We start from the raw sequence: 13,526 nt of genomic DNA, 5'->3' as shown, positions 1-13,526 counted from the left end.
GCTACAACAATGGAGAGAGAAATCTTCCATCTGCTGACTCACTCCCCAAATGGCCACAGTGGCTGAGGCTGGGCCAGGCCAAAGCCAAGACCTTGGAACTCCATCCAGCTTTCCCATGTGGGTGGAAGGGCCAAGGCACATGGGCCATCTTCCACTGCTTTCCCAGGCACGTTAGCAGAGGGCTGGCTTGGAAGTGGTGCAGCCAAGACTTGAACCGGCGCCCATATGGGATGCTGGCATTGTAGGTGTAACCTGCTGTGCCATAAAGCCAACCTCTCTCTCAGGAAACTTTTTCAAAAATGCATATGTACAAAAAGGACATATCTTCATGTACCGAGGAGGTTTCTATGTTTTTACGTTGTGCTAGTGCCTATGTATGGAGTCACATTTGCTTAGAATGAGCTAGAACTTTCTAGAAGCCCTTACACAATGTATACCTCCAGTTTTGGAAATCACGCAAAGATGCAAAACATAGCACAGCAAATTATAAAAAACAATGCTGTTAGTGTGGCTTATTTAGAAAGAATAAATCAAAAGCATTTATAAAATTATTGGAGACAAGCCTTGTTAGGAACGAGATGAAGGAACAGCAGAGGTGGTCTGTCCATCTCTCGTTGGGACTGCACGCCCCAGGAGAGAAGAGGGGGTCAGGCTCATAAAGCCTGCAATGGACAGCATGAAGAATTTCAGGTTGTTGTGAAGGATTGTAAAGTGAAAAACAGACCTGCACACTCGCATTACATCACCGAAATGCTTTCCAAAATTATCTTGCATTTTCTTCAGCTTTTTTAACCCAACAAATTGCAGTGTAGATAGTGGCTACAACAATAGCTTTTTAAGCCCCTAATGTCAGTTGGAGAATGTGTCTGGACTTCTTTTGCTGAGGCTTTATCTTTATGACAATGTAGGGAATAAAAATCTACTCAGGTAAAAATAATCCAAAAAGACATAATTATGCATATAGTCTTTTAAAAAATTGAGAAGCCAAGAGACCGGAAGACAGAGCTCCATTCTGCTGGTTTACTCTCTAAATACCTGCAGTGGCCAGGGCTCAACAAGGCCGAAACCAAGAGCTGGAAACTCAATCCAGGTCTCCCAGATGGGTAGTAAGAAGCCAATTATTTGAGCCCTCACCACTACCTTCCAGGTTCTGCGTTAGCAGGAAGCTGGAGTCAGAAACCAGCTGGGAGTGGAACCCAGAGGGCCTAGTGTAGGACATGGATATCCCAACTGGTGCCTTAACCACTGGGCCAGATGCCTCTCCCTATAGCCTGTTTTCTGTTTTGTTTTGTTTTCCAGTGTGGTTTGTGGTTCGGGGGATTTCAGGGATTTTAATCTTTCTGGATTTCAGCATTTGGGAGCGTGTCTTTGGGGGGGACTACGGCCAGCGGTGTCCATCACGTAGAGTGGGGTCAGACTTCCTGCGTCGTGGGCCATGTCAATGTTTCAGGCATTGCGGGTCCTGTGGTCTCTGTCACAGTTACTCAGCTCCGCGTTTGTAACCCAGAAAGATGATATATATGTAAGAGAGCGAAACGTGGCTGGCTTCCAATATAACTTTATTTATAGACACTGCGATTTAACTTTCATCTAATTTTCATGTGTCATGAAATACTATTTTAACTTCCCCCAATACATAAAAATTGTAAAACAAACAAACAAAAAACCCCAATACTGCAGGCCATACAGGGGGTGGGCTGAATGAGGGTGCTTTGAAAGTTCATGAAAATTTGAATAAAAAGATGATTTGGGGGAGGAGGAAATCCATGCCTACGCAGGACTGCCCCACAGGCTGCAATTGGCCAAACCCCTGATCTGGGAGAAAGGACAGACTGGGCAAGGGAAGGGGGAAGATCATGCTAAGTTTTGGGGTCAGCTGGTTGTGAAAGCATTTGGGAATTCAGGAAGTGCCAGTGTGTAGCTGCACCCACGGGTGCCTGCCCAGGAAACACCTTTGAGCCTGGAGTCCTGGGTGTGCAGGTGGTGATGAAAGCCGTGAGGGAGAGTGAGGTCACCATGGATAAGGCCGAGGACTTCTAGAACCTTGATGGAAACCTGACTTCCACAGAAGAAAAGGAGTGAGAGCTGGGTTGGGGGGTGGCAAGTGCCAAATCCGTCTCTGGTGGACAACTTGGACAGGCCCTGGGTGGGCAGCTCGGGGAGGCTGATGAGGCTTCCATGGGGGGGCCAGGGCCCCCTGACCACTAGGCATTCTTGCCTGTCCTCATCATGACCTCTGCCCCCAGGAAAGCTGACGGGCATGAACGAGATCTCAGAGAAGCTCGTGCTGCCGGATGCCTGTCGGAGCGACCACGTCGTGGTGCAAAAAGTGACGACCACTGCCAACCTGGGTCGAGTCCCTTGTGGGGCAGCTGAGGAGTACAGGTGCGTGGCCCCCAGCAGACAGGACATGGGCTCTTGAGGTCCTGTTTGCAGGGCGTCCGAGGGGCTGAACCCCTTCCTAACGTAGCCACCTCTCCCCTCCTCCCACCTCAGGTTTGCAGGAAAGACCCTGACCAGCGGGAGCCTGGTGCTGCTCACCCTGGACGCCCGGCCGGCTGGAGCTGCCCAGCTCACCGTCCACAGCGAGAAGATGGTGATTGGCACCATGCTGGTGAAGGACGTGGTGCAGGCCCTGAGCCGGTGACTCCCAAATGCCAGCACCTCGGCTCACCTCCCCTGCCCGTGACAAGCAGGCTGTCTCTGTTTCTCTCCCTCTCAGCCTCCACACCAGCTAGCATCCAAGGGTCCCCTCCCCCCTCCCATGGGTTTCCTGGTGACCCCCAGCTCCCTGTAGCTGTGTATGTAGCAGAGTCTTAATAAAGTATGTTCTCGCACACACTGGCTCACCTCTCCTTTAAAAAAAAAATAAAACATTTATTTATTTGAAAGAGTTTCAGAGAGGCATAGGCAGAGAAATAGAGAGAGGTCTTCCATCCGCTGGTTCACTCCTCAAATGGCTGCAATGGCCAGAGCTGGGCCAATCCAAAGCTAGGAGCTTCTTTCAGGTTTCCCATGCAAGTGCAGGGGCCCAAGTACTTCTTGGGCTGCCTGCCACTGCTTTCCCAGGCACATTAGCAGGGAGCCAGATTGGAAGTGGAGCAGCCAGGACTTGAACCAGTGTGCGTATGGGATGCCAGCACCACAGGCAGAAGCTTTACCCACTATGGCACAGCACCGGCCGCCACCTCCCTCTAAGGGCTTGGGGGCAGAGCTGCTAAGGGTGATGGTGTGTGGCCCTTGTGACCTTACACAGGAGGGTGCAACTCTGTTTGCATCTCCATGGTGATCAGCTCCAGGAAGGGATGTCTGGGACTCTGGAGGTCTCTTGTGGAAGACATCAGCTGGGCAGGGAGGGGGACACTAAGCCAGCGGGACTGCTGGGCTCTGCCTTGAACAGCTGTGCTTCTCAGGGGCTCACCCACACCCTTGGTTCCTTCCATGGGCCCTTGGGAAGGAAGGACCCATAATGTGGGGAATCCCCCAAGCGCAGGTGCACGGTTCAGGCCAACGACATCCGGAAGCAGGGCCTGGGGGCCACTTCAGAGCAGGAGGAACAGGAGACACAAGCTTCGCCATCCACCTGTGGTGACCAGCACGTCCATCTGTGGATGCACCTGAGCGAGGATCACGGCGGACACACATGGCAGGTGCAGTGGTGAGGAAAGAGGCCTCGTGGCCAGCGGTTCAGAAAGGTGTGAAAGGTGCCCCGTTCTGCACCACCTCCCCCCCCCACCCCCCACCCCACCCCCGAGGAAAACCGACTATGATCAGGCCTCAGGGGTTCAAGGGAAATAAGGCTCTTCTCAGAGCCTCTACCATGCTAATGTGCACGGTGGCCGCCTTCAGAGTGTCCAGAGCTTGCAGTGGCCGAACTTGGTCTTGAGCTTGGACTGCTTTTCCCACAGAACATCTCAACTGACTGGGTTACAGGGAACGCACTCAGCCTCCAGTGCTCCAGGAGAGGCCTCCATGCTGTCGCCTCAGCAGCCCTGAGCCAGTGTGAAGCCAGCGTCACTCCTTGTAGGGGAGAACAAAGGCGGTGCCCGGGGACTCGCCAGGCTGGGTGGCACCAGAGAGCAGCTGGTGCTGTCACTTCCCCGCGGGCCTTCCCCGGGCTGTCTGTCACTGCATTCTCTGAGGCTAGGGTCACATAACTGGTGGATTCCTCACTTTTGCCCCCAAGTCAGCACTGATGGTGGCACTGAGGAGGAGGCCAGGGAATCCCTTCCTAAGGAATTTGAACAAGGACAGACAGAGAACTCCTTAGTGGCCTTCATTCTGCATCAAGGACCCAGAGCGCATGCAGCAGGGAGAATGGCAGCAGGCAAGCGCCTCAGCATTCCTCCACAGCCCGCCCTCCTGGAAAGGGACTGGACTCCAGCACCGGAACCTTGGCCTCGGCTCTGCGCCGGCTTCTCTGGATGTGTCCCAGGCCTTGGGACTGGCAATAACAACTCTTCACAAGGAAATGGTTCTTGTGCTTGTCTGCGGAGAGACAGGAAGTGGGCGAGCGCTGGGAGGGCTGTGCAGCCATCTCCCACCCAGGACGGGTAAGGGGCTCAGGGCATTGTGTGTGTGTGTGTGTGTGTGTGTGTGTGTGTGAGAACCTCGGTTGGAGGGGTGGGGGAAGAGGCCACTCCAGCTCTCATCCTAGTCCAGCCCGTCTCTTCCAAGTCTCTTCCATGGACAGACACCCCACGGCCCCACCACGTCAGCCTCCCCCAGTGTCTGTAGGGACAAGACAGGGCCCACGCAGCACACGCCCCCGATGAAGCAGATCAGACATGCCGGGGCTTTTCCCCACTTTCTTTTCCAACCCTGTACATTGGACAGGCCTGGGTCTTTGCCACTGTGCTAGCAGTGTGTCCCTAGGGCCTTAGGGGCATGGTCACAGGCTGTCTGGACCTGAGCTGGCAGGGGCCAGGTTTCCCGTGAGCGGCATCCATGGGGCAGGTAGCAGGATGCAAACGCTGGGCTGTAGGGCTCAGGCGGGGGCCCAGGGTCACAGGGCAGACTGGGAAACATCTCAGGATCCACAGGAAGGGCTGTGACTGGGGAGTGGAAGTGGATGGAAGCGTAAGGACTGGCACAGAGGCAGAAACTGTCCCAGCAAGGGCGGGGTCGAGCCCAGCCTCAGGCCCCTGCTGCTCAGAGGACAGTGAGCTCTGGGAAGGGCTGGGAACTGGATGACTTCAAATCCATGTAGGAGAAAGGGCTCTTGTTTCTGGCCAGGCTGCAGCCCCCAGGCAATGGATCTGTTGAGACACGAGCCAGCGAGGGAGCCACACACAGACCCCAGAGATGGATCTGTTTAGACACAAGCCAGCCAGCCACACACAGGCCCCAGAGATGGGGCACTGATCTGCACCCACGCCTTAGCCCCCAGCCAGCCAGTCCCTAGGGCAACCCCTGTGCTAATTCAGGGCACCCTACAGGGCCACCTCCTGGTGTAGCCTCCAGATAAAAGGAATGGGTGTTGAACAGGTGACAGGACTTGCCCCAGCCTGACTGGGAAAGGGAAGGGACACTATGAAGATTCTGACCCACCCAAGGGCCTTGACAGCAAGGATGCTGTCAACAGATGAGGCCCCTGGGCTTTGCGCTCCCAGAACTGTGAAGCAAGATAACCTTTATAAATCATGACACTCTTAGTGTCCCCCAGTTGCTGCCATTCCCACCAGGCAGCCTGGTTTAGGCCCCTTTGTCTTCCACCAGGCATTTTCTGAGCAGCTGTCATGTGCTAGGCACCTTGGTCACAAAGCAGCAGGCTGATGGTCAGCAGTGGGCAGGGTGGGGGAGCTTTGGGTCTTCCTGCAGCCTCAGCCTGGTCAGTTTTATCTCCAAAGATCAAGAGTGAGATGGTGAACTTGGCCCTGGGAGGACAAAACCCTGGCTGGGTTATGGGGAATGAAGGCTAGGAGTGGGGTACACTCAAGGAAAAGCAGCAGTGTGAACCTTCTTGATTCTTCTTGATCTGACCCCAGGGGATCGCTGTCCCCCACCCAGCTAACTTGTCTACTAGAAGCAAGCACTAGGCTCCCGCTGTTCAACCCTGACCATTGGGAGCCCTATTCTAACCATGACTTAGTGCCCCTCTTGAGTCACTGGGGCTTTGGGCTATGGTTTGCAGATTTGTCCCCCGAACTCCTGCTGGAGGTTAACTCTACTGGGAGGAGGAAGAGGGTAGAAACTCCATGTGACTGCGGTGTTTAGACACTGGGCCTTTGGGAAGTGGTCAGGGTTAGATGAGCTCATTAAGATGGAGGCCCCATAATTGAATCCTGGTGGCTTTACAAGGGAGGGCTGGCGCTGTGACAGAGTGGGTTAAACCACTGCCTGCCAGCATCGCATATGGGTGCCAGTTTGTGTCCTGGCTGCTCTACTCCCTGTTAATGCACCTGAGAAAGCAGTGGAAGATGGCTGATGGCTCAAGCGCTTGGACTTCTGCACCCACGTGGGGTGCCTGGAAGAAGCTCTGGGCTCCTGGCTTTGGCCTGGCATAACCCCAGCTGTTATGGCCATTTGGAGAGTGAATCAGCAGATGGAAGCTCTAACTCTGCCTTTCAAATAAATAAATAATCTTAAAAAAAAAAAAAAAAAAAGAGGAGGAGGGAGGGAGGAAGGTACGGGCACTGTGGTGCGACAACTAAGACACTCACATCCCATGTCAGAGTCCTGGCTTTCAGTCTCTGCTTCCAGTCCAGCTTCCTGCTGACCACACACACCCTGGGAGGCAGCAAGCGATGGCTCAGGTGCCCGGGTCCCCGCCATCCACGTGCAAGATCCAGACTGAGTTCCCAGCTCCTGGACTCAGCCTGGTCCAGCCTCAGTTGCTGTGGGTATTTGGGGAGTGAACCAGCAGACGGAAGATCTCGCTCTGTCTCGCCCCCTTACTCTGTAACTCTGCCCTTTAAGGAAGAGAAATCAGACACACACGCATGCTCGCTGTCTCTTGCTGTATGACGCCCTGTGCTGCCACAGCACTGTGCCAGCAAGGAGGCTGTCACCGATGAGGCCCCTGGGCTTTGCGCTCCCAGAACTGTGAAGCAAGATAACCTTTATAAATCATGACTTTCATTAGAATAATGCAAACCGACTCACGCCCATGCCTCACATCCCAGCAGGCCCTGCAGCACAGACGCTGCCAGCAGTGTCATGAGACTGCTTCCCTCCCATCCAGGCCCAGATACACAACGGCCATGTCTTTGGGAATTTTTTTTCAAAAAGCCCTTTCAGTATTTAAATGTATATATAAATATTTAAGTATGATATTCCCATAGAAAATGGTATCAATCACCAGTGAAGAACCAGATGTTTCCAGAAGGGGACAGCACAGACAGGCCCCAGACCTGGCAACAGTGCAAGGGCCCTCTTCCAGCGTGGGGCAGTGCTGACCTTGGCTGAGATGACCGAGCCCTGAGGTCAGTCAACACCAGACTCCAAAGGGCAGTGGGACCCCAGAAGGCCAGCATGGACCTGTGTGTAGCAATGCCATTCTCTGGGGCCACCAGGAACCCGTCACCCACAACCCCTGCAGTAGAGGCAAGGATGTATGGGAGTAAGTGGGACTGCCTTCTCACTTTGATGGGGCCACAGTCTGAGCAAACAACTCCAGGGAAGGTGACCTTGAGCCAGTCCTTGATGTGCTGACCCCAGCATCTGCACCTGCTGCAGGAAGCCAGGGCAAGGGAGGGTTGGCACTTTCCTCAGAGACAAGGCAAGACTGAGATCCTGGCTTCCTGAGCCTGCTGCCAGCAAGAATTCATATCCACTGGGAAACCTCTGAGCACCTCGATGTCTTCAGCTGTGCCATGTGGGGACGGCCCTTCAAATTCCATGTCTCGGACACCCATCAACCCATCTGCAAGCATCTTTGAGCCCAGCCAGCGCTCCAGGATGGCCTGTGCCCCCCCCCCCCGCCATGATACTTGCACACTTGTGTCATTGCCTCCCACATCTTAGCAAGGCTGGTGTGTGAACAACAGGATACAAGCGATGGTAGGTCACCGCTGAGATAGGATAATAAACACCACCCCAGCACATCTCCATCTGGGCTCGCCCTCTTGCTACTTGCTCCAGAGAAGCCCAGCCAGCACCTAGCTGGGTGAGGTTGGAAGCAGATCTAGCCCCAGGCTGACGACACCATGACTGCAACCTCATGAGAGACTCTGAGCCAGAACCAGCCAGCAAAGCTATTCTCAGATCCCTGACTCTCAGAAATTGTGTGAGATTTAAAAAAAAAAAATTCTGTTGGAAGCTGCTGGGTTTTAGAGTGAACAGCAATATAATCGAGACTTTGACTCATCTCCAAGGGGTTGCAGAAATCCTCCGAGGAGCCGGGGTCCCCAGGCCTGCCTTCTGAGCACCTGCTCTGGCCTGCGTGCCTGTAGAGTGTGCTGGCGGCGCCTTCGACTGGCTCACAAGGCCAACTGTTATACTTTCCAGAAGTGTGTGAGCCAGAAGATGTCACGTACGTGGTTTGAAATCACCATTGAGGAAGTATTGACACCTGGGTTGTAGGAAAATACTACACTCCATCCCCCACCCCGACCCCGGGCTGACGTCCAACATCTATGCCCTGAACTACCCCAATTTCCTGTCTCTATTCTTATTTATTTTTAAAAATTTATCCGAAAGGCATAGTTACAGAGATCTTCCATCCTCTGGTCTACTCCCCAAATGCCTGCAATGGCTGGGGCTGGACCAGGCCAAAGCCAGGAGCCCTGAACTCCATCTGGGTCTCCCATGAGTAGCAGGGACCCAAGCACGTGGGCCATCCTCCACTGCTTTCTTAGGTGCATTAGCAGGGAGCTGGACCAGAAGTGGAGCAGTGGGGATTTGAACCAGTGTTCATATGGGATGCCAGTGTTGCAGGTGGTGGCATAAGCCACTGAGCCACAACACCAGCCCCTCTTTTTTTCTTTAAAGATTTATTTGAAACAGTGACAAAGACAGGGGAATCAGAAAGGGAGACAGAGATATCCATCTTTCATCCACTGATTCATTCCCCAAATGGCTACAACAGCTAGGTCCGGGCCGGGCTGACGCCCGGAACCAGGAACTCTCCTGGACAGCCCTATGGGTGGCAGGGGCCCAAGCTCCTGGGCTATCTTTATCTGCCTTCCAAGGCACACTAGCAGGAAGCTGGATTGACAGTCGGGCATCTGGGACTGGAACCAATGCTCCATTACGGGATAACAGCATCAGAAGTAGCGGTGTGACTAGTTCTACCACCGCACCAGCTGCTCCTTGTCTCTGTTTAACACTGACATATTTCAGGTTCATTTTTATTTTATTTTACTTGACAGACAGAGTTAGACAGTGAAAGAGAGAGAGAGAGAGAGAGAGAGAGAGAAAGGTCTTCCTTCTGTTGGTTCACCCCCCAGATGGCCACTACAGCTGGCGCTGCACTGATCCGAAGCCAGGAGCCAGGTGATTCCTCCTGGTCTCCCATGCAGGTGCAGGGCCCAAGCACTTGGGCCATCCTCCACTGCCTTCCCGGGCCACAGCAGAGAGCTTGACTGGAAGAGGGGCAACTGGGACTAGAACCCAGTGCCCATATAGGATGCCAGCGCCGCAGGCAGAGGATTAACCAAGTGAGGCACAGCGCCGGCCCCAACATATTTCAAGTTTAAATAATAAAATAACCACCTGTGTACTGATCACTCAAGTACTAAGCACTTAACCAATCCAGTCAATGCCTGCCAACGCACACATCTGTGTCCCTGGCTTCACACGCTCTTCTCTCCCCAGAAATCACTCTGGGCTTTCTGATTACCAATGCCATGCATTCTTTGGCATTTCTGGCTCTATACAGATGTGAACCTCAACAGTATACGGTGTTGAGGGGCTGGCGTTATGGCACAGCAGGTTAAACAGCCATCTGTGACACGGGCACCCCCTCCTGGAGTGCTGGCTTGAGTCCTCGCTGCTCTGTTTCAAATCCAGCTCCCTGCACCCACGTGAGAGCACCGAGAATTAGATGGAGCTCCAGGCTCAGGCCTGGCCAAGACCTGGCTGTTGGAGCCATTTGGGGAGTGAACCAGGAAATGGAAAATCTGTCTCCCTGTCACTGTTTTACAAACAAATAAAATAAATCACACACACACACACACACACGTGGTACTGTACTTATGCTAGTAGTACACTGCCTAAACATTTTTTGTCAATCACACCGTAGAGGACATACTCCCCTGTACCCTGCTCTTCTCACTCAAGATGGTTCATGTTGATAGGATTAAGCACCTGGATTTCCACTTACTCTGACTCATGTACAGTGTGCATAAGTGCAGATGGTCACACAAGTTCACTGATCCACTCCCTTGTTGCTGGGCATTTAAGATTGATATTTTATTTCTGCAACCATGAGCACAACAGCTATGGGCGTTTTTACTCATGTCTGTTTTGACACATGTGAACACTTCTCTAACATATTTTCCTTGTGGAACTGGAGGGTCATGGAGCACACACTTCAGCTTACCTAGATCATGCCAGAGTGTTCACATCATGAATGTGTATGGCAGCTTTGTTCAGAACGGTCCCCAAACTGGAAACGGTTCCAACTCCAATCAACGGCAGAAAGGGGAGATAAGTTACGGTATCTCCAAAAGCTGGAGATAAATAATAAAACTAAGCTATACAAAGAGCAAACTGCAGCTACAGTAGGCAGACCTCACAGATACACTTAGTAAAAGAAGCCAACGCTTAGGGACCAGCATTGTGACATTGGGAGTAAAGCCACTGCCACAGCATCCTGAATGGGCGCTGGCTTGAGTCTCGGCTGCTCCTCTCGATCCAGCTCCCTGCTAATGTGCTTGGGAAAGCAGAGCAAGATGGCCCAAGTGCTTGGGCCCCTGCACCCACGTGGGAGACCCAGAACAAATTCCTGGCTTCAGTCTGGCCCAGCCCTGGCTGTCGCAGCCACTGGGGGAATGAAGCAGTGAATGGAAGATTCTCTCTCTCTCTTTCAAATCAATAAAATAAATCTTAAAGAAGCCAACATTTGCATGAAGTTCTAGAACAAGCAAAATGAGTTTGTGATGACAGCAGTTAGAATAACAGTGACCTTGAGGAGGGGGATAAAAAGGAGGGAGGAGCATGAGGGGGCTTTGGAAAGATTCCATGTCGATGCAGGTGTGCTGGTTGCCTGGGTATATACAAGGGGACTTAAAAAAAGTTCTGGAACTTTTTGAAGGATATGTTAGAAAAATCATTGAGCTATAGACATAACAATTTGTGTACTCCATGTATGGTGCCATCCTTCCATTTAAAACTATAAAAAATAAAAGCACAAACCAAAGTGGCTGAACCAGTTTGCACCCTCACTGGCCGTGATCCTGCTATCGGGATAGTCAGACTTTTTCACTTTGCCAATTTGAGGAGTGGGAATGGCAACTCCAGCTCCACTGGCAGTTCCCTGGCTGCTAGGGAGGCTGGCGTCTATTTCTATGTTTATTTGCCATTTGGGTTTTCATTCATGTCAAACTGCCTGGTCCCCGTCGTTTGCCCGCTTTTCTGTGGAGTTCTCTGCCCACCCGCCTTGGAATGCAGAAGCTCTTACATGTTCTGTCCACTGCAGATTCACACACTCCAAGTAGTTTTCCAGTCTATGGCTTTTCTTTTCCAAATTTAAAATAAAACTGAAGTTTTAAATTCCAGAGTTAAAGAATTAACTCCTTTTATCCCAACCTTCTTGATTTTAATTTACTAAACCCATTCACAGGGCATTAATAAAAATATTCTCCCATATCTTCTAAAAAATTCCAAGCAGGGCCAGCATTGTGGTGCAGTGGGTTAAGCTGCTGTCTGTGATGCTGGATCCCATACTGGGATCCCAGTTGTTTTATTTCCAATCCGGCTCCCTGCTAATGTTCTGGCAAAGCAGAGGAACGCGGCCCAAGTACTTGGACCCCTGCACCTATATGGGAGACCTGTTTGAATTCCTGGTTCCTGGCTTTGATATGGCCCCGCCCTGACCATTGCAGCCATTTGAGTAGTGAACCAACAAATGAGATCTGTTTACTCTGTTATCCCATCTTTCAAATAAATAAAACTTTTTATTTTTATTTGAAAGGCAGTTACAGAGAGGCAGAGGTAGAGGCAGAGCAGAGAGAGGGGTCTTCCATCTTCTGGTTCACTCCCCAGATGGCTGGAGTCGTGCCAATCTGAAGTCAGGAGACAGGAGCTTCTTCCAGGTCTCCCACGTGGGTGCAGGGGCCCAAGCACTTGGGCCATCTTCACTGCTTTCCCAGGCACATTAGCAGGAAGCTGGATTGGAAGTGGGGCAGCTGGGACTCTAACTGGCACCCATATGGGATGACAGTGCTGCAGGCCAGGGCTTTAACCTGCTGCGCCACAGCACTGTTCCCAATCTTTTTAAAAAATTAAAATTAAAAAAAAAGAATTCCGCCGGCGCCACGGCTCACTAGGCTAATCCTCCGCCTAGCGGCGCCAGCACACCGGGTTCTAGTCCCGGTCGGGGCGCCGGATTCTGTCCCGGTTGCCCCTCTTCCAGGCCAGCCCTCTGCTGTGGCCAGGAAGTGCAGTGGAGGATGGCCCAGGTGCTTGGGCCCTGTACCCCATGGGAGACCAGGAAAAGCACCTGGCTCCTGGCTCCTGCCATCGGATCAGCGCGGTGTGCCAGCCGCAGCGGCCATTGGAGGGTGAACCAACGGCAAAAGGAAGACCTTTCTCTCTGTCTCTCTCTCTCCACTCCTGCCTGTCAAAAAAAAAAAAAAAAAAAAAAATTCCAAGTAATCTTGACATCTTTTATACGCTTTGAATTTACATTTGTGTATGATGACAGGAGGTGCTGATCCACTCTTTTTTCCATTTAAAAGGATACGGAGATATTCTACACACTCGACATGGTATTTCTTTTTTTTTTTTTCCTGTACAGAGCTGGGCAAACCTTGAGCAGAGGCTGTGTCCACTTTACCTGCGGTGTTGAGTCCCCAGGGGAATCCCCTTCTGATCTTTTGCAGCCAGCAAGCTATTTTCTCCCAGCAGTCTCCTTGCTTCTTTCAGCTCTGCCTGTAGTCAACGCACTGAACGCCTGGGCACATGAAAGACTACAGGCATCCTATTTAAAACCTGGTCCTGCCGATTACAGTTACAGTCAAACCTGTATTGTCAGTCTGGGGCCTGACTGCAGGTGGGGCCAGGCAGAGCTGGGCTCAAAGGCCGCTTGTTGACTGGGAGAATGGATAATGCCGCCTGTTTGTTCCTGCCATTCCTGCCACTGACCAGCTGCCAGACTTGGCCATTCAAACAGCGCCACCTCTGCCGCCTCCCGCACTCTGTCCTGCACCCTGCGGATGCCCTTCTACTCAGAGGGACTATTCTTCCTAGCCGGACGTGGGCAGGTGACAAGGACTCAGCCACACCTGAGGCCTCTCCCACGCCGCGTGCAGGGAGCTCCGGGGGGAATGCACAGGGAAACGCACACAGAACAGTGCTGCGATTTTGTTTCTCATCTGGAGCCTGGCTTTGAGTCCTTGCTCTCTCCCCTCTAGCTGGGAGGC

General features: G+C 52.3%; 1 protein-coding gene across 1 annotated transcript in view; it reads left to right on the top strand.

The window, feature by feature from the left end:
- AP3B2 (adaptor related protein complex 3 subunit beta 2) overlaps positions 1-2,839 on the top strand; it is a 40,245-nt gene extending 37,406 nt beyond the window's left edge. Inside the window, exons 25-26 of the mRNA XM_051834235.2 lie at positions 2,247-2,385; positions 2,497-2,839. Of these exons, the coding sequence (XP_051690195.2) occupies positions 2,247-2,385; positions 2,497-2,647 (290 nt within the window). The 3' untranslated portion in view covers positions 2,648-2,839. The remainder of the gene's footprint in view (positions 1-2,246; positions 2,386-2,496) is intronic.
- The last annotated feature ends 10,687 nt before the right edge of the window (positions 2,840-13,526 follow it).

Source organism: Oryctolagus cuniculus, chromosome 12 (genome assembly GCF_964237555.1).
Source record: "Oryctolagus cuniculus chromosome 12, mOryCun1.1, whole genome shotgun sequence".
Taxonomy (NCBI): Eukaryota; Metazoa; Chordata; class Mammalia; order Lagomorpha; family Leporidae; genus Oryctolagus; species Oryctolagus cuniculus.
This window is presented reverse-complemented; position numbering and strand designations above follow the sequence as displayed.